Source organism: Acanthopagrus latus, chromosome 14 (genome assembly GCF_904848185.1).
Source record: "Acanthopagrus latus isolate v.2019 chromosome 14, fAcaLat1.1, whole genome shotgun sequence".
In the NCBI taxonomy this organism is placed as follows: Eukaryota; Metazoa; Chordata; class Actinopteri; order Spariformes; family Sparidae; genus Acanthopagrus; species Acanthopagrus latus.
In genome coordinates, this window is record NC_051052.1 from 7,734,428 (window position 1) to 7,761,743 (window position 27,316).

Below are 27,316 nucleotides of genomic sequence, written 5' to 3' on the forward strand. Positions count from 1 at the left end.
CTGTCTCTCTCTCTCTCTCACACACACACACACACACACACACACACACACACACACACACACAGAGACACACACCCTTATGCTGCACATAGCAAAACTGAGCAGGCGCTTTCACCGGCAGGTCACTTGGGGGTGCTTGTGAGGACGGGTGTGTTCTGCTGTACCCTTGCGCACTTGGAGTAGCAGTATCAGCCATTTCTTTTGACGGCGCACACATGCTTTCTGACAAGCACACACACACACACACACACACCCAGAGCGAAAACTTTTTCATTGACTGTACGTCTCTTTTGGAAAAACACACACATATGAACACACAGACACACACACACACCACTTGATGTCCTCATAATGCGACTCTCCTCCTTATCCCTTCACATTCTCCGTGCTGTCATTCTGCTCTCGGCCAGCGGAGGGGCTCCCTCTCAGTTAATTCAATCAGAAGCTTGTCCTCGTAGCGCAGAGAGAGAAAGAGAAGGGACAGGGAGGAAATAGAGACGGAGACTCATTAGTGTATCGACAAAAACACTAATAGTGATTCTACCAATAATCTCCTCACAGACGATCCCCACTTGGCTTCAACTCTACTGTCCGGGGACACGCACACATAAACTGGATTACAATCGGCGGGTGAAATGGACAAACACACGGAGAGACTCTGTGTCAAAATCAGACCGTGAGATCTTACAGGTGCCCTGCATTGAGTTAGTGTTGCAATTCCATACAGTGGAGGGACAAACAAGAGACAGATCAGCAACGAAATAGTGAAAATTAAAGAAGCAGAGGGGGTGATGGGCCTTGTAGAACTGGAGGCTCATCGGTGAGAGAAATCACTCCGATTGGCAAAGCAGTGCACGGAAAGAGAAAGGTTTGTATATCCTTTCTCACAGGAACAGAATGTACAGGCTTATTGGCCAGCGGTGCGTTTAAGTGCAGCTTTTTGGACGAGACACAGGCAGCCTTTGTCGGAGGCTACGTCTTTTGGCGTCAGTTGGGTGTGTCAGGGCCCTAAACGAGCCTGGGTCGAGGCTGTCGCTAACTCCGTGGATAACCCCCTCGGCCCGGTTCCTGAGGAGCTGCAGCATTCATTCACCAATAAACAGCCTATATTGTAAACACACTTCACTGCACACTCACAAGGTCCTCGCTGCCATTTTAGTTTGGAAAAACATGGCGTTGCAAGGTCGCTGGCGGAAGCCCTGATGTATGTGTGTCACCTAGCTTACATGTGTTGAGAACAGCTAGTCGAGGTATCCTTACTTATAGTATGTTATGACTGTAAAACACATTTCCCATAATGCAAATCATCAGCGTCTTGCCTGCTAACAACTTCCAAACTCTGCACTCGCTATTTGCAACAATAATTACAAAAAAAAAACAATCATTATTACTATTATTACAATAACATAACAGTAAAGTGTATTTATATAATAGATGGGGTAATTAAATGTAAGCGGAAAATAATACACAAAAAAATAACAAGGATTATTAAACATTGTTGGATTAAGTTGAAAAATAAAACATGGTGACTTTTCAAACTTACATATTTATTCATACTTATTCATAAAATACCTATGAATTAAATTACCCCAAAACTGCTTCCATCTAGATGCAGATTTAATGTGCCCAGATGCTGGACTGACAGACTTAAAAAATCCTGGGTTCCAGTGGCTATTGGCCTTCTTAACAATTGATACTGTGGTCACTTTAACTCCTTGTTTTTATCCAGTGTGGCACTGTTGCACTTTGTTTGTTTGTTTGTTTGTTTGTTGGCTTGATGTTAATTGTTGTCCTGCATTGTTGTCCCATGTTGCTGTCCCATGTCACCCATGTTGTTGTGTATTACATCGGCACTCTTTTAATTATTAGTTTCACGTCATCGTTTTGTGTATTTTTTACTGTTGTTTTTTTTTTGCTGATGGCTGCTCTGCAAATTGCCCTCCGAGGACAATAACGATCTCTTGACTTGACCATGATGTCACCAGGGGCCCAACAGTGAATTTCTGCCCAGCGGACCCCCAGAACAGGCTGATCCGGCCGTGCGAGAAGCAGGGAGGGCTGTTTCATGCCAGAGCAGCACACATTGAACTGAACTGAAGTAAAGTGAATTGGACTGATGTGAATGTGAGTATTGAGGGCGGGGGGCCACAAACACACACACACAGACACACACCCACCCACACACACACAGGAAACTTCCTCTATTTTCCTGAATGTCTCCACTTCCATGCCAGGGAATCTGAAGCATTGGATTTTTAAGCAGAAGTCAGCTGAGCCGCACTGAATTGAGAGAGTGAGAGGAAGGAGAAGAGGGGAAGGAGGGAGGCACGGAGGGAGAGAGAGGGAGCGAGAGGGAAGGAAGCGAGAGGGAGAAATACTCACACTCACACGGCCAGAGGAGGAGAGAGTGAGAGGAGTGACATCACTTCTCCCAGCCTCTCTCTCCCTCTCCGCGGCACCTTTGCTCCACTTCTCGCCGAGGAAGGCGCGCGTGCACACGGTTTCCTCTCTGTCCTTCGCCGCTGATAAGAAGAGGGGAAAAAAAGAGAAAAGAACAGAAGGGGGCTGGTCCAGCGAACAGGAGGGGTTAAAAGCCTCAAAGGCAAACAAACCAAACAATTCCTGGAAGGATGAACAACAGTTTTGTAAACATGGCGACGATAGGCGACTTCGACCCGCTCAACGCGTCCATCCCGGCCACCAAAGTTGAAATCACAGTGTCCTGCAGGTAGGTTCCTATTTATTTATTTATTTATTTATTTATTGAACAGGGTTACGGGGAAAATAACACAGAGCTGTGAAGGCAGCTGGCACTCCTCTGTCTACAGCTCTAACTCTGTCCAAGTTTCTGTTTAGTTTCGTGACGGCTACAGCACCGAGGAGACGTGAAAATGTGCCATGAATCCCGCGCCTTACAGACGGTTAGCAGCGCTAGCTTAATGAGACAGGTGTGCTGTCAGTTGGCCACTTTTACTGCACTTCTCTCACTTCTCTCACAATGACAGCACATACGCTGGTGTAATACAGCACACACCCAATGTGTAGTAGTACGCTTATGCGAACAGTACGTTCGTAGTATAAAGGTAAAAAAAAAAAAAAACTTATGTCCTCTCAAACTCACTTATAAGTCGCGTAGCTTCACGTTTATTAAAGGGTTTTTAAGCTAGCACATTTGAGCCGAAACTACGAGGAAGAGGTGTGTTTTATGGCTGTTTCAAAACAACGTTGGACATGTAGTCCAAGTTTAAGAACCATATGTAATTGAAATATAAATGCCACCATTGGAAATACAGACAGCGTGATAAGGTTCAAACATGATTATTTTAACTTGAAGACACTATTGACACGAGAATGCTAATGAGTCATTCCTCATTTTTTTCCATACTGTATCTGTGTGTGCTGTCGTCGCCGTCGCTTGTCGGCCACCTCTTTCTCTCTCTCTCGAAAGTCATCATTTTTGCCTCATCAACGCACATAAAAGCAGTTTGAAACCATGATGTCCAGCTGTGGTGTGTGCGGCGGCTATCTGACGTGATGGGAACAGACAGAGGAAGCATGGTTGCAGGGCTGGTGTGTGTTTAACCCTCCCTGAATGAGGGCTTTCTCCCCCATTCAGGGAGGGATTTTCCTCTCTGCCACACGAGCTGGTTGAGAAATGCAGGGAATGTGGTTTGTTTCTGCCAGACGGCTGACCCGCGGTCGGCTACGAGGCTGTATGCTTCACAGGTCAGCCACATGTTCTCAGGAAGCCCCCCTCACCCTGTCAGGGAATCCAATTAAATGTGTCAGCTCCCATCAAATGAAGTAGGTCACGTGTTCAGTTGGTGTCTTTTTGCCATGAAGAGGTTGCCTGATACACATTTAAAAGGGTTAGGACGGAGAAAACAGTGTACACAAAGATAAAAGCTGTTGAATTTAAGGTTGACTGTATATTATAGTCATGCCACTCGAGCTCCATTACCATTGTAAACCTGGTTACAGTGTTTTTTTTGTTTTTTGAACAGTGATACCATTGCCAGTAACAACGGCTCTATCTTGTGACTAGCAACATATTAATAAGGACACAAAACCTGAGAACAAATTTGCCCCCCCCTCCCAAAGAAAATATATATACATCGTGTGCCCGGGCTGTAGCAGCCTCTCCATACTAAAAGACAACATGACTAATCTAACAGACAAAGCTTGGAAAGCAGAACTACCAGACCTCCACCCTCGAAAGTAAACAAAACACCAACTGAGGACAGAGACATGCAGGTCAGTGGAAGGGATCTCCTTTGTCTCCAACCTCCCTTAAATGTGTGACAGATGAGGAGCACCTAAGAGAAGGAGAGAACAGAGGAGGTAAAAAACACAGAGAGCGGGAGCACGTAACACCAGTCATATCTATGTAGATCTCTGTGTAATTTATGATGTTAAAGTGCTCAGAAGGATTCAGTGTATTCATGTTAGCGTTCACAGGAGACTGTGCATTGTGTCAATGTGTCTGATGATGTGTAAATCGGTCTTGGCGTGATTGTAAAGAGTGAATATTTACCAGATGTAGAAAAACTTGTTCCCTCTCCGACACGAGGAGATTCTCTGTTGATTATAATGAAACTGAAACTGGAAATTTTTTTTGCATATGCCGTTGAATAATCTTGGGTTTTATTTCATGGCCCTGCTGTCGGTGCATTGTTGTGGTTTTGATTTTTTTTTTTTATTTCCTCGAACATGATGTCTCAAACACTGCTGCTCAGAATGTGATGAAAGTTGATGAGTTTGAACAGCTAATAATAAGCGTCAGTAATTCTTGGTAAATTTTCAGGAAATTAAACTGTAGTTGATAGTTTTTTCATTATACCAACAACTAAATGTTTTATAAACAATTAATTAAGTGATTGCACAGGTTTATAAACTTCATCTTATAAAGTATTTCATTGTTTGTTAACAGAATTATCAACTAAAGCATTATCAACTATGCACTGCACAACTGTTTATGAAGGCTATAAAAAAGATTTACCTTGACTTTAAACATGCAACATTAATGCATTTGTCATTTCAGTTCCCAGGAGCTGGTTAAACAAAGAGGCCCTAAATCAAATGTCTTGTTTTGATGTATTTAATTGCATGATAAAAAAAGTAGATTGTGGCTTGATGTTGCTTTTAAAAAAATCAAGCTCTGCAACTTGAATTTAATGCTACACTACTAATCTGAGAGGAGTGGACAGAGACAGTTTCCCACCCTGCCTGAGCCCCTCAGATACTGTAGTTACTGTATCTCCACAAGCTTTTAGTCCCATCTCCTTAGTAACAGAGAGATCATGCCGTCGTGTAGCTGAATATATGCACACGTTAGGCAGACTTTGCTAATGTCTGAGTCACCCAGCTCCTCAGCCCCCAGGGGGGTGTTTTTTCGGTGGCCAGCTCCAACACGAGGTAGAGCATGAATGCCATCGTTACGGTCAGGTACATGTGTGTTCACGTGCTTATATGTTTTTGTGAGGTTTAAGTACATATATTAGTGTGTGTTAGTGCATATGCCATTGTTTTTGTTAGTGGACAAAAAGGGCAGTGTACAATATCACCATGGTTACTTTTATTAAAGTTTCCCTCTGTGTGTGTGTAGGGGGGTGTTAGAGTGAGACATTTCACTGAGGAGGCAATGTCTTAATAAGAGAGAGCAATCAGAATGAGTGGTCGCTTCATCAGAGAGTTGGGATCATGATATGAGTAATAATGTGGCTTCAATGATAGTCAGTCACTGACATTAACCATTAATCTAGGATGAAAGAGAAACAAGGTTTACATCATGACAGCTCATTTGGTTGTGTCTAGGGCTGCTTCTAGTTATTATTTTTTATTACTGAACAATTTCAACAATGAATCGATTCCTCTTTTTATCTATAACAGTGTTTTCCTGTCCTGGTCCTCGGGGCCTCCTGCCCTGCATGATTAGAGGTTTACCTTCACACACATGATTCAGATGATCAGCTTGTCATCAAGCTCTGCTCAAGCCTGAGAATGACCTGTTCATTTGAATCAGTTGTGTTGTAGCAGGGGGATGTCTTATCTGAAACACTCAAGGCAAGGGGCCCCAAGGACCAGGATTGAAAAGCACTGGTTTTTAAGGGCCCAGAATGACATTTTGAAATAGACTCTTTTCTCCATTCAAAAGATTTCAAAAGATTTTCTTATTAACCATCATAAATGAAAAAGATAAGCGTGTGTTTGACATTTTGCCTGAAAAACAATTGAAATGCTTTATCAGTTATCAAAAATAGTTTCCAGTTAGCTTTTTTTCAGCTGAGTAATTTATTCATTGACAAGTAGTTGAGTCCAAAGTCTTATGTTTGAGCCCATCTGACAGAAATTAGTCTGCAAAATCTGCAATCTCGAGGATTAATTTGTTTGTCTTATTTTTAATGCAGATCAGCATTCTTAAAAGACATCATGTGAACACTCTGCTTTTTAGATATTATAACCTTTTTTTGGAGAAAATGCAAAAAAAAAAAAAATCATAAGATATTTCACTTTCAATTCAATATTAACACTTAAATAGCCTTTTATAATGGATCCTTAGAAGATCACAAAACAGGAAAAGAAAAAGAGACATTAGGACCGCCAACTCTTATTCAGAGAAGCCGTAATAGTGAGTGGAGACATTGCTGTTGCAGAAATATTGACAAATCCTAGTAGCCTATGTCTCCAGCTAATTCAGATAATGCTCTGATGCTATGGGGCTATGAAGTAAGCACTTGGCTCAGACTCAGTGGGCAGCTGCAGACATTTTGCTGATCGATGGGAGAGCCCGAGGAATCAGCTGGGATCAATACACTACCAGGTCTACCCCACTGAGCTGTACAAAAGCACACATGCATAAAAGTATGTTCACACATACTGTATAGTTGTACATATATGAATGACTGTACACACAGACCATTCCTCACCCACGCTCCAACAGTCACAGAAGAATAAATTACTCCCTGATGCACTTTAGTGTTTCCAGGGGAGTCTGCTGTGAATGGCCTTAAGCCTTATGCTGTTATGGTCATCGATCAGACCAGCACACAGGTGGCTACCTGTATTTTCACAGTCAAACACACACACACAGAAAATCAGTATTTCTCATTTTTGTCATATAAGTGACAGCAAAGGAGCAAAGTTGAAGAAGATGAAGTGTGTGGTGAGGTGCTGATGCTTTCCTGTTATTGTTCCCAGTGTATATATATGTCCTAGTGCAGCAATGTAATCAAGTTTTTTTGCTATTATGTCTAGATGTCATTGTGTTTTGGTAACAACCTAAATTTGTCTTTAGTACAGCGTTTCAAAAAGTGTCAAAAGCCTGCCTTGTCAGAAGTTTTGACTTGTGTACTTGATAAATCAGATGTTTGGATCATATGTAAAAGATAACTTCTGCCAATATTGGATTGTATTTGTTCAGGCCTTTGTATAGCCTCTTAAAAGGGTTGTTGAAAAATGTCTTTGTGATAACTTTATATCTCTAGAAGTGAGGCAGCAAAGACTCATATCATATAACAGAACTGTAACTCAGGGATTATCAGTACTTTGTGTGAAATAAAGTGTAGGCTGAAATATATGTATCCAGGGGAAATTGTAAGTGCTCCATGTTAGACATTCTGCTGCTGTATACTGTATTATGGATTGCTCCTGCTAATGCTAATATGTCATCATCAGAAGGGGTTTGTGTGTAATGTTAGTGGTGGATTGCTTCATTCCAGATTGTTTCTTTTAGGGCTGCAAGTAACTATTAATCAATTTGCTGATTATTTATGATTATTTAGTTTATTTCTTGTCAAACAACTGTAGAAAAAAAAGCTCATCATCTCAGTCACATCTTTGAATTGTTACCTTTATCTAACCAACAGTCCAAAACCAAAAGACTGAGAAAAGCTGCAAATCCTTATATTTAAGTAGGTGGAACCAGCAAATGTTTGACATTTACTGTCACTTGAAAAGTGAGTTAAACATTTTATTATCGAGATACTTGTGTAATCAATCAATCAACTTATTATTGCATCTTTAATTTCGTCGGTCTGTGGTCTCTGGCAAGTCATTTTCTTACCAGCATGATAGAAATGACAGAAGTGATATTTACAGAGAATCCAGCTCACAGGCTCAGAAGAATGACCCTAAAAGAATTTAAAGGTACTTGCTTTTGAGAGAATGTGAAACCATTGTTTTCCCCAAAATGTCTTTCAGACCACTTGACAAATCTTTCTCTTATCTGTCTTTTGGACTCTGTCCCCCTCTCTTTGACTAAGCCATCCATCCCAGCACTGTCAGCAAACATCCAAACTGTTGACAGTAATAACTCTCAGGTTCTCTCCTTTTCTGTCTACTATTTTTCTTCTGTCAGGTGACTGGAAGGATTATAGAAAACATTTCCTAGCTGTATCCATTGTTGCCACAACGTATTAGTTGTGATGTAAAGGAAAATGAGGGTGACGGGTGGTTAGTTATGGTTAGGGCTGGCTTGGTACTGCATGTGTGAATTCCTACAACCTGCAGGTAAATATGAGTTCATGGTTACTTCTGGGTGAAAGTAAAGTCATATTGTTTCCCCATTTTGGGTTGCTCAGAAATTTTAAATAACATACAAAACAATAGGTCTCAGTAAGTCTAAATCATCCACGATACTTCATGTCAGTAAGTCCTTGTGTATACAAATTGTTCCAGACTGATTTCAGTGGAAAAAAGAGGCCAAATTTGAAAACGAGGTCATATTTGTGGAGGCCTGAAGGCTGGGACACGCCACTGCTGTGATCCTAATGGATTCACTCAAAAAATGTGTCATCGCATCAGCTTCAAGCCACAAGTAGTCCTGCGGCTTTAGGTATTTCTTGTCATGCTAAATCTGAGTTGAAATACCCATTACATAATAGCAGTTTAAGCTAATGTCTTGTGACAACTTAATGATTTTTCTCATTGATTGTGTGCTGTTGTATGATGTAGATTTCCTGTGAGTACACAAGATGCTAAAGGACAAAGTCCGCAGCATCAAGTGCCCTGGGAACTTAAGAGGGGGTCAATGTTGAATCATGTATCTATTATTCAAGCCCCGCCTCTCGAAACCACAGGTGAGAGTTTACTCATCAGTGGACCAATCCAAACGCTCACACAGGAGCTGGATCACTGCAGAGTCAAATGGAGAACATACAGCACAGTTTTAAAATCAGCGGCTCTGTAATCAGAGGCTTGACATCGTATTCATGTAGCTGATTATATTCTTTCTCCTGGTGCAAAACCTGGCCTTTGTTGAGTTTTGATTTGGCTCATTTGGGAGCATGGTTGTCGGTGTGTGTTTCCAGGGAGAAACAAAAGAAACATCTTATTCCTTCAATCATCCCTCCGTCCCTTCCAACGCACTGCTGCTGCTTTAATGCTGAGCGCAGCATGACCACAGGCACACGAACAAACCTTTTTATATTGATTGAACATTTGCATTAATCTCCCACTACCAGCTGTATTAGTACTCCCAAATCCATATTAATAAGCCTGGTGGATTATTCATGTCATTGAGATGAAAAGGAAATTACTTCAGCTGGATTCAACACTGGTCATTTAAGGGGAAAATGTGAGTAATGTAGGAAAAATACTGGAAGCAAATGAGTTAAATAATGTTTTGGCTCCTGCTACCCTTGCAGCCTACTTATTCTGCCTTTCAGTCACTTCTCTGGCCTGACTTGCTAATTTCTACCCTGAGTTTGTCTGTGTCAGTCAGTCATGCTGCCTCCACAACCAGTGCTTTGTAGTACGAACTTTGCATGGCTATGTGTAGCTGTTGTATTTGTATTTCTGTGGCTATAGGTATGTGTGAGTATTTGTTGATGTAAACACCCAGTAGACCATTTAAGCTATGAGTTACCACCTGTTCCACATAAGCTTTTTGTGCTATTTCTAAATAGCTTTGTTTGCCAAAGGAAAATATTTGGATGACATTCACACCTTTCTAAAAGCACAGTTGTTTTTTGTTTTACCAACACTAACAACACAACACAAAGTCACCCTAAGCTAATATTCCATGTAGGTTGGAAACATCATGGATTTTCAAGATTGGTGTGTTGCCAAAAGGTTTGGACTGCAGCTGCCAAAAGCCAGTATTTTTGTGGCTTCTTTGAATGTGAATAATTTACCACAAATCAAAATAATTCAGTGTACTCCTTCCATCTTGGAAATGATTCTCTAGCAATCTAATCTTCATTGTTAAAGAGTGACTGCCAATGCTAGTGAAAATCTATCTGACATGACTGATGTATTGTCAGACATGTTTAGGATTATCTAGCTACACAACTCAATAAGTATATTTAAAGGATGTAGTTGTTTCGTTTCAGAAATATATTATATTATATCTTTAAAGCCTTTATATGTCATTAATGCCCTCCCCAATCTGGAATAGACGTACCTGTGTTCAAGTGAAGAATAGATACATTTCTAACTGAAAGTTATTGATCAGTTTTTTAGTAGCCGTTCAATTGTTTCTAATGCCTTTTAATGTGTTTGACAGTAGTACATAAAATTTGTGTTGCAGAGAGGTGAATATTGCATAAGGACTGAATTATCAGCATGCATTGTGATCAATGTGTCATTGTGATATTGATATCAAAAGTAATATTGCACCACTATGAGCACTGAGATGTGGCTGCCGGATACAAATAGATTTAATCTACAACCCCCACAAATCTGCAGTATGAGGGGATGGGCCGTTCTCTCAGGCTGAGGTCTGGACCCCTTGGACATAAATCTTGTGTTTTGATGAATAACAAATACAGGGGAGTCCATTAAAGTTGTGTAAGGTAAGGCTATTGCTGAGGCCCCTGGCTTGTGATGGGTTAAAACAGACAGCAGTCAAAACATGCTAAACTCCACTTTGAAATATTTTTATCAGTCAGTCCAAAATCTCAAAAAGTCTTTGCACAAGTTAAAAAAAACATTGATTATCCTATAGACTACCATGCATCTAAGTCTCCATGTTGGCTTTGGAGCCAAGTTCATCTCTATATCGTTGACTGCCAGTATGAAAACAGTGATTTGATTGAATGTTACCATGAGAAGAAGATAGAGGGAAGACACTCCAGGTTATTGGACCACAGCCAAGAAAAAGATGAAAAGTAGGTTGGGTAAATGTAGGTTGTGAAAGGCTGGATGTTACAAAAGCAGATACAGACTTTGAGCCGTTGGGACAAAAAGAAAAAGGTTGACATTTCAGATTTTATTTGGTCTCAAGAACACAGCTGTAATTATGAATGCATCTCTTTTTGAAAAATAATCCCTTAGAAAGGATTATAAATATGAGGGATTTTAGATTAGGTGTTTCATCACTGACTGCATGAGGCAAGAAAGCCAGTTTTGAGGTGGTTCTGCCATCTGAGCAGGATATATCCATGAGTCCTTCCTTGGAGATTTTCTGGTCATGTTCTGCATATAGGAAACCCAGAAGCCGCTTGAGATCCCGTCTGGCTTGGGAACACAACCCAGGAGGAGCAGGAAAACAGGGCCGTTGGATCTTTTGTCTGTAAAATGTGTAAATAATGACATCTTCAAATTGCTCTGTTGTCCAACTGACTGTCCAGCACCCAAACTCTTTGTTTCTGCTTGTAAAATGACAAAGAAAAGCAGCAAATCCTTACATTTAAGATGCTAAAACAAGCAAATGTTGGTGTTTTTGCTTGAAAATATACCCAGGCTATTAATCAGTTATCAAAGACGTTTGCAGTTAATTATCTTGCATCAATTAATGAACCAGTTCTATATCATCTAGAACAGCAAGTCCTAGCTAAATGGAACCCCTTTCTTTCCATATTCTGCCTTTCAAGCTGTGACTCTTAGATAGTATCAAGTGCCCACTGTGGACGTCATTGATGTGGATTGTATTGATTCACATTTCAAAACTCTTATTTGGCATTTTTCTTTAAAGCAACTAAAGAAAAGCAGCCTTTTATTTTAAAGTGTTAGGGGTGAACCACTTACTCTGTAACCCCACCCTTTTCCACCACGAGTCATACACGACCCGCTATCTATTTTCAGGTCGCTCACTCCCACTCTGTGTATGGGAAGTGATTGCGTTGACCTTTTTGGCCCCATAGAGCTCACATAATGGTTCCCTTATTGAAGAAGCCACTGACAACCGTCACTTTGAAGGAAAGACAGGGTCGCCCGCTGTGTGCCGGTTCAATGCCAGCCAAAAGCACAAAAGGATGTGTGCGCGGTGAGGACAGCTGCTAACTTTTTCTGTCTGTTTACATGTGGTTCTTAGCAGCAGGGAGCACAAATGATTTTGGATAAGAGCACAGTGGTGGTGGCAATCAGTGAGACAAAGCTGTATTGAAGAAACCCTTCTGAGCTGCCATGAATTGATGCTATTGTCTTGTCTGTCTTACACTAACTGTTTCTGAGTGAGGGCTGCTCTCAGAGTCTGTTTATGCAAGAGTTTTTGTGAAGCCACAGATTGAAATCTGGTTTGGGCTTTCTCTAGTCAGGTCAGTAAAGATTTATGCACCCAGAGGAAATTGCCGACTTGGAGGGAATTACTATCGACCCCCTTCCTGCTGTTATTCTCTCCCTGCGGGTGGTTTTCTACATAAGTCACCAGACAGTATGCGCGCAGTGTCACAACATGTGTGTGTCTGTGTGTGTTTAATTGCATGTTACGGCACACACATTGCAAGAAGACACACACGCCAAACACACACTGATACAAAGCCTCTGCTCCATACATCAAACTGTACTGCTGCAGCAAGAAAATGGATTGATAAAGATCTGACAGAGAGGAAGATCTATTGGCAAAGGTCAAGGTATACAATACATATACACACACATACACTACTACACCACTTCACTACTACATGCAGAAGTAATAAGTGGAAGGGTAATCGGTGGACATGCTGACCTTACTCTCAAGGTTAGACAGCTGTGGTGTTATTTTAAAATGCAGGTGATATTGCACAGACCCAAGGACACACACACACACACACACACACACACACACACACACACACACACACACACACACACACACAAACAAACACATCCACTCCTTTCACATCAGCATGTCAAAGGCAAGCTAACCCGGGCCAAATGTATGGTTACAGATAAGAGAATGATAGTACCCTGCAGTTTTCTCACTGCTTTATTCTTTTGCTCTTATCCTCGATTCTTCCCGATATCATCCTCCTACATTTTATGCATATACTTCAACAGATATGCAATAATTATTTTAGGTATACAATAAGTTTGTAATTTTGCCATACTTGAAGGACAACATGTTTTCGATTAACAGCCTGAAAGAATATCTGTAGTTAACACAAGCGTTTGCAGATTTTCATGTTCTGCATAAAATACGTCAGTGTGAATGTGTTAAGGTTGCTAACAAGTGGCTAAATGTGACTACAAAGGTTTTTGGCAACATTCTTTCTTGTTTGCTATAGAGCTTATTTTTTAGCAGTAAACCAAAATCAAAATCCTGTAGTTGTTTTGTCGAGGGAATCAGGGTAAAGCTAACTTTCTGTTTATCATACTAAAATAAATCATCCCTCCTGCTCTCTACTGTATTTAGTTACTTCCAAATGTTTTAGTAGCATCTTGGCACATCAAAGGAACTTTTTAACTGGAGAAGTGTCCATACTACGGGGTAATGGGTATAAAGATTTTGAGCACTGGTGCCAAGATTTCACCACCAAGATTTTCTATCTTCAGAATATTCCTGTAGGATAAATGAGCAGTGAGAACTGTTGACCTCTGGATCAAACAGGCGTTGAAAGCTCTGCTCAATGAGCCATCTGAGAACGTGACAAAGTCCTAATAGCAAATGAATTCATCAATAACTACCAAGATGTACAGCACAAAGCCTGAGGGAGCAATTCAGCTGAAGGACTGCAAAACTGCATATGGGCTGCCACATAATACACACAGTATGTGCGCACATGAATTTAACAGCATTTCAACACTCATACATGCACACACACTCTAATGTTTTTGTGCTGCTGAGCCTCCCGTCAGTCAGCTGATGACATTTTCAGCGCGAGTGACACACACACACATAAAATCCGATCACATTTGACAGTGACATTTTATTTTACACTCTGATGTAGACTGCCTCCTGTGGAACATAAAACCACGATAAAAAGAATCAGAAAATCTCTAAATTCCACGAGCTCAATTAGAATTTTTCTGACATTTCGGGTGTGCTATCTGGATAGAAACTGGGCATATCTGATAAGGATTTTACTCTGCTGCTCCAACCAAACAAAGATGCAACGGTGCACACAGAGCTCTCACATTGTCAGCGCAACACAGATTTTGAATATTTGACAAGTGAGATTACTTGACATACAGTAAATCACCCTCACAGCCCTATTTATAGGCGTAGAGCGACAGGGACAGAGGGGGGAGAGAGAGAAACTGGCTGGCCTAATGAAGTCATCTCCATCCCGGTCACATAGCACAGAGGCTGTTTGAATTCCTCTAGGGATGCTGCCTCCTGCTCTGTCTGTTCCCCCTCTCTCGTGTAGGAGCCCCTGGCCTCAGACTGCACATTCAAGCATGTCTCTCTATTTCTCCCACATACGCAAATACACACTTGGCGTCCGGGTGATGTCCACAGCACTTACTTCGTGTAGAAGAGATGTGGAAGTTAATATGGGGGGGGTGGAAGGGGGGGTGTTACCTCATCACAATATTAACGCATACATGTGCACATATGTGTGTTGACATTGACATTGCAGTATAAGAGGACTGTATGTATGAGCATGAATTTGAAAAACATATGAAACATCTTTATGTCCTTATTTCACCTTCCGTTCTGTATGGCCAAAGCACACACCCATTTTTCTGTATTGAGTGGTTACAAAGGCCAGTGATGTGTTGACCGAGGAAACTATTGGCCAGTTGGACTAAACTGCAATGAAAGCAGTGACAAAGGCAATTAAGGTAAAATGCCACTAGCAGAGATGTGTTGCTGTGTGTGTTGTCCATGACTGATGTGTATTTTCCTGCACATGTCTGTGTGTAAATGGATAGCGGCGTGGCACATTTCACTGTGTGTGTGTGTGTGTGTGTGTGCTATGATGTTCTCTTGGCTCTCCCAGCCCTTGTCAAGAAGAATTAGGGCAGCCCTTGTAAAGAAGCAGAGAGAAAATACAAGCTGCTGATGCTCCCCTTCACTCTGTGTGTGTGTGAGTGTGTAAAAGTGTGTGTGTGTGTGTGTGTGCGTGTGTGTGTGTGTGTGACAGAAAGAGAGTGAGTTTGGGGGGGATTCTGCAAGCATGTGCTTTTCTTCATGCTCTGTAACAGATGGTCATTACCAGCGTAATGGATAGATCAGTAAACATGCAAAAGGAAAGAAGTGATGAGAGGAAGAACACTAAAGAGAGGAAAAGAGGGATGCAGGTACCTGTAGCACTGTGCTCAGCGACCTGTTGAGAGCATCTGAGCATGCCCAGTTGTTTCCTCTCGCTCCACATGTTTCCAAGAATATTCCTGGTCTGTTGCTAAGCACGGCTACACACACACGCAGCAAAGAGTCCTGCAGTGGTGCATGTGATTCGGAGAAGTGCACGAAAGGCCAAGAGAATCGGACCTCTATTTAAATTTTTAATTCATATTTAACAACCCAACAGGAAAACACTTGAACTGAAGCCAGACTATTTTTAAATGTAACATAAATAAGAAATGGTACCAAAAATTTTCATTATTTACTTTCAAGATATCATCTTGACATTTAAGTGATGAGAGGAAAACATCACCAGTCCTATAGTAGATTTGGCCTATCCAGTCTCTGCATTATGCATGAAGTGTGTTAGACCTGTGGAAGAAACGCTTAAAGCTCCGTTTAACAGCGTTTTTGGCATTAATGTTTAATGAGAGGATTCCCAGTGAGGTGAAAGGGTTGCTTGTACTGCCTGGCCCCCTCAGCGTCAACACTCCAATGTGCAGCTTTTAGCTGCTTTTAGCTCACTGTGGTTTCGTGGATTGGCAGATCTGTACCTTAGAGGGGGAAATGAGCTTCTAATAATTTCCTCGTCTTTGGCTCATGGGAAAGGATTGACCCTTAACAGTAATTAAAGGCAAAAGCAAGCCTTTTTGATCTGATAAATTGGAAGGCAGGGTTCACTTATGATAAGTGTTGGCTATAAGGTCTTAGCCTGTATCATTGAATGACAGGCTGGAGTGTACATTGACAGTGAATCCTGAAATTACAACAGTTGTTTTCAACACACAGAGTGTAAACTCCTTGAAAGGATTATTTAAGGTGAGATTTTTAAGGTGAACTAGTTGCTAGATTAACTAGTCCAATGTGGCATTTTACTTGCCCTTGGCAATCAGGCAGTCCTTTCTTTTGGTCCCTGTACCAACAGCATACATCAAGTCATTTAGTTCAAACATTCACATTTCAGCAATTCTCACAGACTGGTGACTTTTTTCATGTCTTCTAATGTGTATATTGGATCCACGTTCAAGGGATGGTAGTGTTTGAACAGAAGTATGTTTTGGTGGTGGTGTTACTTTAGATTCATACCACTGAATAACTGCAGGATTTTCTTTAAGGATCTCTCTCAGGGTGTCGTTCCTTCTTCTTTCTTTTGCTTGTGTTTACAGTCACACATCCACTCTAATTTCAGATTAGTCACGGCAGCAAAAATAGCCTCTTTGTTTTCCACCAAGCGTTATCTTTAGCTCTGCTTGTTTATCATTGTGTGGGTTCTTTATCTTGTTTATTGAGTAGACGTATCCGAGGTTGATTACATGTGGAATACTGGACCCAAATATGTCATGAAGCAGTTTTACTTGGACTGTCTTTTGTTTGTGTGTGAAGTGGTGGACATCCATGTTAGCTGAACTGGAAAATCATTGGACCGTACACAGGTCGCTCCATGTGGTTCTCTGCCCCTATCTACATGTGTGTAACTGAATCTAGTTCAGGACTATTCAGGTCACGGTCAAACAGAGAGAGAGAGAGACGCATAGGAAGAGCGAAAGAGAGAGGTGGGAAAGAGGAAGTCAGACAGAAGACAGGAAGGATTTAATGCTCTGGGCTCGCACTGAGAAAACCCCTCCTCCCCTGAGAAGAGGACAGGAGAGGAGACAGGAGAGGAGATCAGAGGACTTGGAAAGAAAGAGTAGCATAATGATATAGAGGAGCAATGATGTAATAGGAGGGTAGAACCATAGAGGGTGTGTGAAAAGCTCAAGTATGGACAGAATAGGTTGGAGGAAGCAGAGGTGAAGCAGAAGAAATGTGAAGAACAGATAGCACAACAGAGCGGATCAATGGTTTGGAACGCACCAGAAATACCAAACCAGAGTGAAACATATCTGTGCCATAAGAAATATCAGATTGGATGAAACAGAGACATTAGGATAAATGACAGCACAGATCAGGAGTGACACCTAATATAAGAACAAGTCAGGTGAGCTGAATCTGAATCTCAGGAAGGACAACTGTGTATAGTCATTAATAGGGATTTGTTTAGAGGTGTGGCAGAAAATATTGATACAGAAATATCTTGTATTACTTCCTCTTGTGATACATTATTGATACACTGGCTTTTTTCTAACATGCAGGTGCTCTACACAGATTGTCCTGCCAATTTTACTTAATGAAGTGAAAGTCACTACTTCATGACTCCTCGTGGTGTTAAATTCAGTAAGGCATCAGCCTGGCCTGGCTAGCTTTACTTTTAGCTCATCCATCTTCTTCCCAAACTGCTTGTCATGTGTTTATTCACAGTAGCCTTCCATGTCAAAATGCACTGAACTAGCTCTTTGAATCCTTGATTGGCAGCATATCTTCTCCAAGTGGCACACACACGTTCCCTTTGGCTAGCGGCGTTGTGATCTTTGACTGCGAGCCACACCTCAGACATAGCTGCAGGGTGCTTTTTCTCAGTGTGGTACAGCATAGTGTTAAGTGCTACTTCTAAAAAGTAGCATCACACATTTTAACTTCTAGTTGACTTTGTTGCTGTTATGGAGGAAACGATCACACACTAAACTTCTTTTAACATATTTTGTTTTTATTTATTTATTTTACATCTGACTGCCTCTAGAAAAGAGGTTAGTAGCCGTACAGTAGCCATATTCACACTGCCCCTTCGGATGCAGAAATCAGGCACTGACTCTCTCCTTTGTGCGCTGTGTGAAAGTTTTTAGATGCGGAGAGTGGGGAAAGTTTTCCTGCAGCTCAGATGACCCTCCGGAAGTAGTATCAGATTATAGATCAGATATTAATATGCGTTCAAAAGTATACTTACAGTATACAGGCTATAGCTCATTTCAGGTAATTTAATGCAGCTGCTTCAACTTTTTGTCTGTCACATGTGTAACAAGATAATTCTGAGGCATTATGAAAGAAGAAAAAACAGCTGCACAAATTTTCATTTATTGTACCTTTCTTCTCTCGCGTTTCTCATTTTTTAATGAAATACTGCATAATTTGATTTCTATTGGCTTCAACCAATCAGTCAGAAAATCACGCTATAGTGAAATTCCTGACGACTCAGAGACATGTGATAGGTCAAGGGCTCACAAACCAAGAGGTGTGAACCTTTATGTACATAGGATGAGTTATAGAAGGAAACATTTTCTGAAAAGCCTGAGGGTCTGGAAAGAGTTAAATGAATGGTGACTGAAAATGAGATGATGATGATGTCTTCACTCAGTGAATGAGAACTTTAATAATAAGTCATTATATTAGCGGCAGTAGCAATGACTACAGCAATAAATCTAACTCAGTTTGGCTTGAGCCAGAGCCGTTACATGGCATACCTCAATGTTCTGTAGCTGTTAAACCCCAAAGTCTTTCACTCTCTCCCTCTCAACTTTTCTTTCTGGCTGTTGTAAAGCCTACACTCAAAACTGAGTCCTTAACAACAGTGATACAGCCATACACATAAAAGCTTCTGTTTGCTGCTCTCACACAGTTTGAGACACCTAATTAGACCGCCTGCTTCTCTTCCTCAACAACTCTTTCCCTCAAAATGTGTACTGTTTCTTTCAACTCTCTCCTTTAAGGTGTATTTCTTATTTTCTCTTCAACCTTTCTCTTTTCTTTCCTTCCCTTGCCTCTGTTACTCTTTCACACCTTTCAGTAGTTGTATTCATTAATTTTAGAAATTTTAGGAGATGAAAGGGAAATGGAGGAAAGAGAAAGGGATAAACGGAAGAGGAGATATGAATCGGAAAAGTGAAAAATAGATCAAAATAAAAAGAAATGTAAGTGCTATATCGGACGAGCGGAGAGGGAGATGGGGAAAGAGGTGGAAAGGTGAGTGCCACTAATATCGCAGCACTGATGGAATTCCTCGCCTATTGAGTCAGGAGGAAAAATAACATTCAGCTGTCAGTCATGTCAGTCAAGTGCCACCCAACTGGCTGTCAGTAGTTGCCATGGTTACCATCCCCACACTGGCATTATTATGTGGTTCCCCCCCATAGAGCAAATGCACAGAGGTGTGTCTCCAGCTTGTGTGTGTTTCTCTCTGACCCCACATTGAAGCTCAGCCAGGCACTTCACATGGTTAGTTGTAAAATTGTCATATTGGGTGAAGATGCTGCCGCAACGTGCCTCCTCTGTCTGTCTTTTTACCCTTATTTATTTTTCCCTTTTGTATGAATTCTCTCAGAAGAGAAAGCAAATTAGCATGAAGAAAGGTGTGTGTGTGTCTGTGCGTTTCCCACCTGTCTGGTGTCAGATTTCCCTTCCTGTTGCTGTGATTGACAGCTGTCAGGGGTGATGTGTCAGAGTCATGGCCAGGACGGCAAGGTTTGACACCAGCCTAGATGCTTTGATCAGATCTGAGATCAGCAATGTCATATACTGTTGTGACAGTGTGTCAGTGATGCAAGCGCTGTATTGTGTTTGTTTATGTGTGTTTTATATATTTAGAGCTGAGGTTGATATATTAACCTTTAACTCAGTATACCCAAGATCAACATCCATTGCATTTTCCCCAAATCATGAAATTATGTAAAAACAGCTTGAAGGCAAAACTGTTTCCTTCCTTACCTTTGCCAGACTGGTTTAGTTGCCTTTTGTCACTGTTGATGCCAATTTATATGATAACTTAAATGATTTATCAGTTTGAGTAACTCCTTTAAGAAGAAAAGTCAAAGGTGTGATCACAGCTTCTTAAATGTGAATACTTTCTGTTTTCTTTACTCCTCCATGACACCAAACCAGATATCTTTGGGTTGTGGAAAAAAGGAAGACATTTTAGGATGTCATCTTAGGCTTTGGGGTACATTAATTGACATTTTTCACTATTTTCCAACATTTATGGGCCAGACACCTAACTTGTTAAGTGAAAAATAGACAGATTAATCAATAGATAGAAATAGACAGATAATCATTAATAATTAGCTGCAACCCCTATTTTGAATGTTTAAATATTTTATTATGTTAAGAAGTAGGAACATTTCTCAACTTGTAAAAAAACAGCCTAAGTTCACCAAAAATAATTATGAATGACCATATTTGGACATAAAATGTGGGCATTTTCAGTGGAGAGTGATGCAATTTAGTAACCCCAAAGATGATCCGGTTCAATGGATCTGGTGACACCAGAGTTGTATCTTAATGATACACCTCACATTTATAGTTAAATGTGTTGCATCTACAGTAGTTCACCATCTATCAGTAATAACAAGATGATAAGCTCACACAGCTGCAAATCCAATTGAACCAACATTGTAAGACATGAATTTTGTGGGACAGAAAATGTATACTTCAGCTACATTTTGTGATCTGTTAGCCACTGGTTCAGTGGATAATTCCTTATTTCTTGTGACTGCAAAACATCTGTATATTTACTGCAGGTATACTCTATAGAGGTCGCTGGAAATGTGGAGGAAATCTTTTTAAAATCAGGAGACACTGGAATTCAGAAAATATCAGAACAAAAAAAATGATTATTTTAGTTTAAGTATACTTGAAGTCACCTAAACCTACATTGTTATTATCTGTGAACCGGTCTTATCATTTCACATCACAAACATATGATGTCTGTCTCCATCACAAGCTCTTGTGAACAGTGAATGTGGGAACTGCTTCTAGGTAAAAGGCAGGTGCATATGTGACATTACAGTCATCTAATGGGGTTGCGTTGCGTCATGCATGGTGTCTGTTCTTTTGCAGTAATTGCTTTAAAAGCTGTATAGGTGAATGCTGAAAGGCCCCTGCCATGGGATGTGTCCTTTGGCACAGACAATTTTATACATCTGAAATATCAGCAAGGGATCGTCATAGTGTATTTATTTTTGGAACAGTTCCCTTTAATCCCACATTTCTTAAATCTTTGTTTCTGTCATCACAAAGAGCGTCAATACAGTTAATTTAGGTAACTTTTGAAGTGGGCTTTAATGGAGGTGGAAGAGCAGAAGAGGTGAACGATTCAATTAAGTGATCAAGCTGCAAGTGCATTAGAGAGAGAGAAGATGCACTAAGTGTTTTTTTCTGAATGAACATGCACGCGAGAGCCAGCAGAAATGCCAAAAGATTTTCTTTTTTTTCCATGTGGAGGCACGAGTGAGAAAAGAGGCAGCAGCCCATCATACCAAAGCCAGAAGCCTCTGGCAGATATATTGAAGAAATCAATACATGTAGAGATGAATGAGTACTAACTGTGAAATTCAGTTCCTCATCTTCTTAGCTGATTAGTTGACTGATAAATTCAGAGTTTTCCCTTCAGACAGCTGTTCTACTGTCTTATTGACCATAAAGGCGTAAAATCCAAATGACACGTCACTAGCATGGCATTATAAGGATTTTCAGAAACTCTCTGCTAAAAATACAAACACTATTTTAGTGCAGTACCTTTATTCCCGCAGACCTCTGTGTGACTCGGATGGCAGCTTTTAGCTTTCCGCTGCCTGCCTCTGGATGAAAAGAGGGAAGCAGCGAGAGAAAGAGAGAGCCATGACTCATTCACATTATCCTCTGAAGTGGAAATCCTGAAAACGTGTCTTACTCACACAAAAACACACACTCACACACACGCAGGGGGAGCCCAGGAGCCCATTTGGAGTGCCACCATGTGTGATGTGCTTTGAGCGGCAGCCAGTCATCGAGTGTGGAGCCTCAAATTCTTTCTAAGAAGGAGAAAGTGTGCATTAACAACAGACAGACTGGAAAGATTATTTTTGTAAGTGAAAGGGACAGTTCAACATTGAAGAGGCTCATGGAAAATACATGCATCATGGGAATTCTCACAGCTTATCTACAATGTGGGTTATTTGTTCTTGTTTATACAGTGGTAATGGAGAGTATTTGCATTATTTTCTCTCATGTTGCCTCCTTACTACATCACAGCACATTAAAATGTATAGGTGGGTGATATTTCATACTCTACATACCCACAGATTTCTGTCCTCTCTGCTCCCTCAAGCCTATTTGTTCCTTCTGAAGACGTAAATCTTGAAAAAAAACAGTGTCAAATACATCAGCAACCAACCTGTCTGCCCTTTTCCAAAATGTTTTAACATTAAACCTGGCTAGCATTGGAAATATGACATTAGGCTAACTGCTTTTGATGGAAAAAGTTAGCAAACCGTTATAAGTTAGCTTGTGTTCTGCTTGCCTTAGCTCACATAAGATGCCACCTACAAATAACTACCTCAAGTTGCTCAAAAGTTTTGTAAAATTAGTTGAAAATCATGACGCCATGTGTCGTCAAATGGCACCATTGAAATGAGTGATTTGATGTAAATGTATGATTTAGTCTGCATGCGAGCAGGAACGACTGCCTGGATACCGGAGGTCTTTGTTTGTTTTGAGAAAAAATACAAAAAACAGAAAGAGAGAAAATGCCAAAGGTGGTGTTGACAAATTCACACCAGAAAAAAAGAGCCATGCACATATGGACACAGCTGAAAGTGGGCTGAAACAATTAAACAGCTAAAGTTCAAGAAGCTGTTACTGAAAACCATCTTGCAGCCTGGATACTCTCCAGCCAGTGATGGTTTCAGAGCTTTGTCTGAAAGCCTTTCAAAGTCTCTCACAATCCCTGGGCTTGAAAGGATGACAGGAAGCATTACCCACATTTTGATGCCTTGACTGCAACCAGGCGTCAGGACTCATTAAACAGACGAATGAAGGTGGACTGGAGAGAGAATACTTTCATTCTTATCAAGCCCTTTGCATGCTAGACCCTCCCTAAACCATTAGGTGCCATCATCATCACCACCACTGCCATTCATCTCATTATTCACAAATCAGAATTGATGATAAGGTCTCTTTTCATTTTTGCCCATTTTCTTCTTTTTTTGGGAGCATAAATTCTCCATTAATGTCCATCTCGGTTGAAACCGGTTTACTGACACTGAGGCCTACGCATTTTATCACTCAAGATCAAGAGAATGTGATCTTTGGCCTAGTTTTTTCCAAGCATGAAATGAGGAGTGATACAATCTCTCATGAGTCTGAATATAAGAAGAAGTCACTTAATGCTTTGTTCTGTGGCCTGAAGATGGTATGGTTTGCAGCAGGGGTGGAAATCTGTTGGAATGTAGAGAAAATTTCTCTACATTATCTATTTTTAAGGAACGTACAGCTCGCTCTTGCAGAAACTGTTACCGCCGATCATAATGTTGGGAAGTGAGTTTTAAATTTTCAGTTATACAAAAGAGAAACACAATGCCTCTAAGAACAGATCTTCTTTTTTCCTGTGCTGGTTTTTGGGGGAAGTACTTGCAAGCTGTTTGCGAACTTTCTTGTTAAGGTTCCACCTGTTTACATTTGACAAGGGAGGACCTTCTGTTTCTATTAAACATTTTTAAAAAATGCTCCGTATTTTGGGACTACTTTCTGATGACGATGAACACAATTATTGACACATTTGGTTAGTATTTAAGCAGCAGGACTGTGTATTTGGGTTTGACTAAAAATAAGCCCCATTGTCCATGTTTGTCACAATCAAATAACATGTCACCCAGTGCAACAGTGTGGCTCACACTGATGTGTTTTTAATAGCCTAGTTTTGTGACAACACTGGAGAGAATAAGATATATCAGGCTTTTGCCACAATGGCAACACCTGCTATTACAGTTGGATGATTTTATTGCCGGGTCCAATCTTTTCATGGAATTTGATGGACTTAAGGTGAAAGTTGTATTAACTTATTTCTTCTAATTTTACAGTTTTGCATAAATTATGACACCGGTAGTGCACAAGGCTCAGTGTCATGTGATAAATCCTTTTATTTGTGATATTTTGTGGTATTTTCACAGCTTACTCAGATAAGAGTTTCACAGGAATAGTGTATATGGAGCGTGATGGTAGCGTTCCAGCTCATGGCCAACAGAGTACATAAATAGTCTGTGTTGTCAAATGTTGTTCCTTCTCTGCAAGGGAACTGTTTCTGATTACTTTCCCCTTTGTGTCTCCACAGAAACTTGCTGGACAGGGACACCTTCTCCAAATCAGACCCAAGTAAGATCTGCCACCTTTCTGTTTGTCTGTCGCCAACCTATGGATGTCTGTCTGGGCAGGATTGATTACAGAGGTTGAGAAAGAGCTTGGCTCTGTCTTTTTTGAGTTTCATAAAGTAATGGAAGGAAATCTGAAAAAGTTGTATGTATATAGCCCAAGAGAGAAGGGCATAAGGCAAAAGGAAAGGAAATAAATGTATAAAAAGTAAAGTACAAATAAGAAAAAAAAAATGCAGAATATAAGGTGAACAAATGGAGCGTGTGGGTGTGAGAAATCAATTAGGGACTGAAGCAAGGTCTTTTGCTTTTGCCATATGCAGTCATGAGTCACTCCTCATGTGTAAGTGTTTTTTTCACTAAATGTGGGAGCTGGGCTCGAGGCAGGTCTGACTAATGCACAAGGCCAACGAAGAAGCTTCTCCCAATAGATTCTCAGAACGGGTTGTAATTCTCCTTAAGGTTGAAATCATCAACATTTTCAATATGTTTTCTTCAGCTATGGTGATTTCTCTTGCGCTACTGTGGTAATCCTGTTATTATAACATTGCTATTTGCCATTTATCTGATGGATAAGAAAGAGCACTGAGGATAGAAAGAGCACTGCTTCATTACCTGGCTACTACTGGTGCTTTACAGGCTACTATTAGCAACCTGTGCTCCTAGCTTGCTAGTCTGCTGATTTTAGAGGAGCCAAATGCAGCAACTTCAAAGCTGGACTTGTGGGCATATGCCATCAAATGGGGGGTACAACACTGGAATATGTCAAAAAATAGGACTTAAATGCACAAATCAGCATTAACAACAATGTTCTCTAGCTAATTAACTACTAAGACATCAGCAAACAGTTGCAGTGGCAATTGTTTTATGCTTGTTTATAAAGAAAATAACCATAATACATTAAAGTGAAAAAGAAGTGTGCCTCTGGAAAATCTCCTTTTGGCGGGCCATATAGCCCTAACACTTGCCCACACCTGACTCTCAGCAAATTCAGTACACCCTACTACTTGGCGCAAGTCATCACTTGAGACTCTGCCTGGACTTACCGTAAGGACTCGTGGCTTGATTTCTGATGACTTGTCTGTGTTCATTTTAAGGTTTTAACTTTAGTTATTTAGTGATGGGGAGGCAAAGGAAAATAGGAGGATTAGTGCTCTTTGTCATTTATGTTCATTCATTTATGACACTAAATAACAATTATAATACAAATTCAAATATTTCTCATACTTTTCAATAGGTATGAAAATAATTGTCCATTAATATCATTATTTGACAGGTACTGTCAGGTCAGGTACTTGACAGGTTGCGTTTTCTCTTTATAAAGACCTGGAGTACCTTGACTTGAGAGTCAAGTTACATATCTGTATGTGAGCCTGTGTGTTAGGGAGTGTGGGTTGTGCATATTTATATTGTTATCAAAGAAGATGTTTTTCATCTTGAGGTGTGTGTGAATTTTTGATTATGATATCAGGGTGACTTTTGGTGCTATATAGTGACTCAACCGATATGCGCACGCATGCATGCATGCACGCACACACGCACACACGCACACAAACTGTCTTTAGCAAACATAGCATGTCAGCACATTTACAATAGCATGGGATAAAAATGACTCAAGGTGAGGATGATGGCAGTGATGAACATGATGACGAGAATGACAGTGATTAGAATGATGCGTTGAGAAGGAGGAGGAGGAGGCGGAAGGAGCTCTGTGGGCTTCACCCATACTCATTTCTTGTGCTGAGTAGCACTTGTGATTATGCTGAGCACAGTGTATTCAGTCTCCTGGTATGAACCAGCCTGACAGGGCTGAAGAATGAGTGAGGATGTAAAAATAATATAAAATACTGGACATATAGAGATCGCTTGGATCTGGCACTTACTGGCAAAAAATACCAAAAAAAAGGAAAGTACAACTTTTTTGTGCAAGTGGAAAAATTACATAAAGTCCTTCAAACCTAGGCTGCGAGACAGTCAAGAAACTTTTCTCTTCTGTTATTGGTTTCCCAAAATATCACCATCTATTAGACAGCAAAAGAATATTTTGCATGTCTGTGTGGGGGTGTGCACATTATATACTTAGAAATCCTTCAGTATCTTTTTTGAAAAGAGCATCAAAGGCCTCCTGAAATGAAGTGTTTGATGAGTGAGCTCAGTAATTTGCCTCTTGGTGAGTTGTCTTGTTTCAGTAAATTGCTTAATGGCCTATAATGATATCTTTTACCATCTGAAGGTAGACAGGAATATAATGTATATGTTAAGACTTCAGGAATAAAAGTATCTGGTGCTTTGATGTTTTTTTTTCTAATTCATACATTTATGATTCATTAGTAATATTCTGATGGATCTCATACAGCAAATACCACGACATTCAAGTTTGTTTTTTCTTTCCACTCATCAGTGCAGCAGCCTGATTTTAAAGAAAATGCCCATTGTGTAGTGGCATTGTAGTTGGTGAGAAAGTTTTGAGGAAAATGCCCTAGCAACCACAAAGGATCTTAGGATTGCTTTTAGCACTTTAAAAATTACTTAAGTTTATGTGGTCATGTTATGTGTCTTTGTTTTTACAGTATGTGTTCTCTACACACAAGGCATGGGCAACAAGGAGTGGAGAGAGGTGAGTGTGTATCAAATAAGATGCAGTCTGGCTGCATTATGAATAAGAATATTTACAAAATTGCAATATGCCACTGGCAAAATCCAATTAACAGCTGCTGCAATATTTTGATAAAGGTGTGTGACAAAAGATCATTGTAGTCAGGGCTGTCATCACCAGTTTCATCCTGATATGATGACATCACAAAGTTTGACATATAATTTCCATTCAGTTCCATTCAGGGGGGCTTGGAGATGAAGTCATCTGACCATTTAACATAACTGGAAAAGCTGTACCACTTTA

The 27,316-nt window shown here is 40.5% G+C and overlaps 1 protein-coding gene across 4 annotated transcripts in view; it reads left to right on the forward strand.

Annotated features, from left to right (window-relative positions):
- Window positions 1-2,040: 2,040 nt before the first annotated feature.
- Window positions 2,041-27,316, forward strand: part of LOC119032822 (copine-8) — a 90,014-nt gene continuing 64,738 nt past the window's right edge. The window contains exons 1-3 of one of the 4 annotated variants that reach the window (XM_037122408.1): window positions 2,041-2,728; window positions 24,381-24,421; window positions 26,988-27,034. In XM_037122408.1, coding sequence (XP_036978303.1) covers window positions 2,631-2,728; window positions 24,381-24,421; window positions 26,988-27,034 — 186 coding nt within the window. In that variant the 5' untranslated portion in view covers window positions 2,041-2,630. The remainder of the gene's footprint in view (window positions 2,729-24,380; window positions 24,422-26,987; window positions 27,035-27,316) is intronic. The other 3 variants (XM_037122402.1, XM_037122403.1, XM_037122401.1) reach the window with 3 other exon arrangements.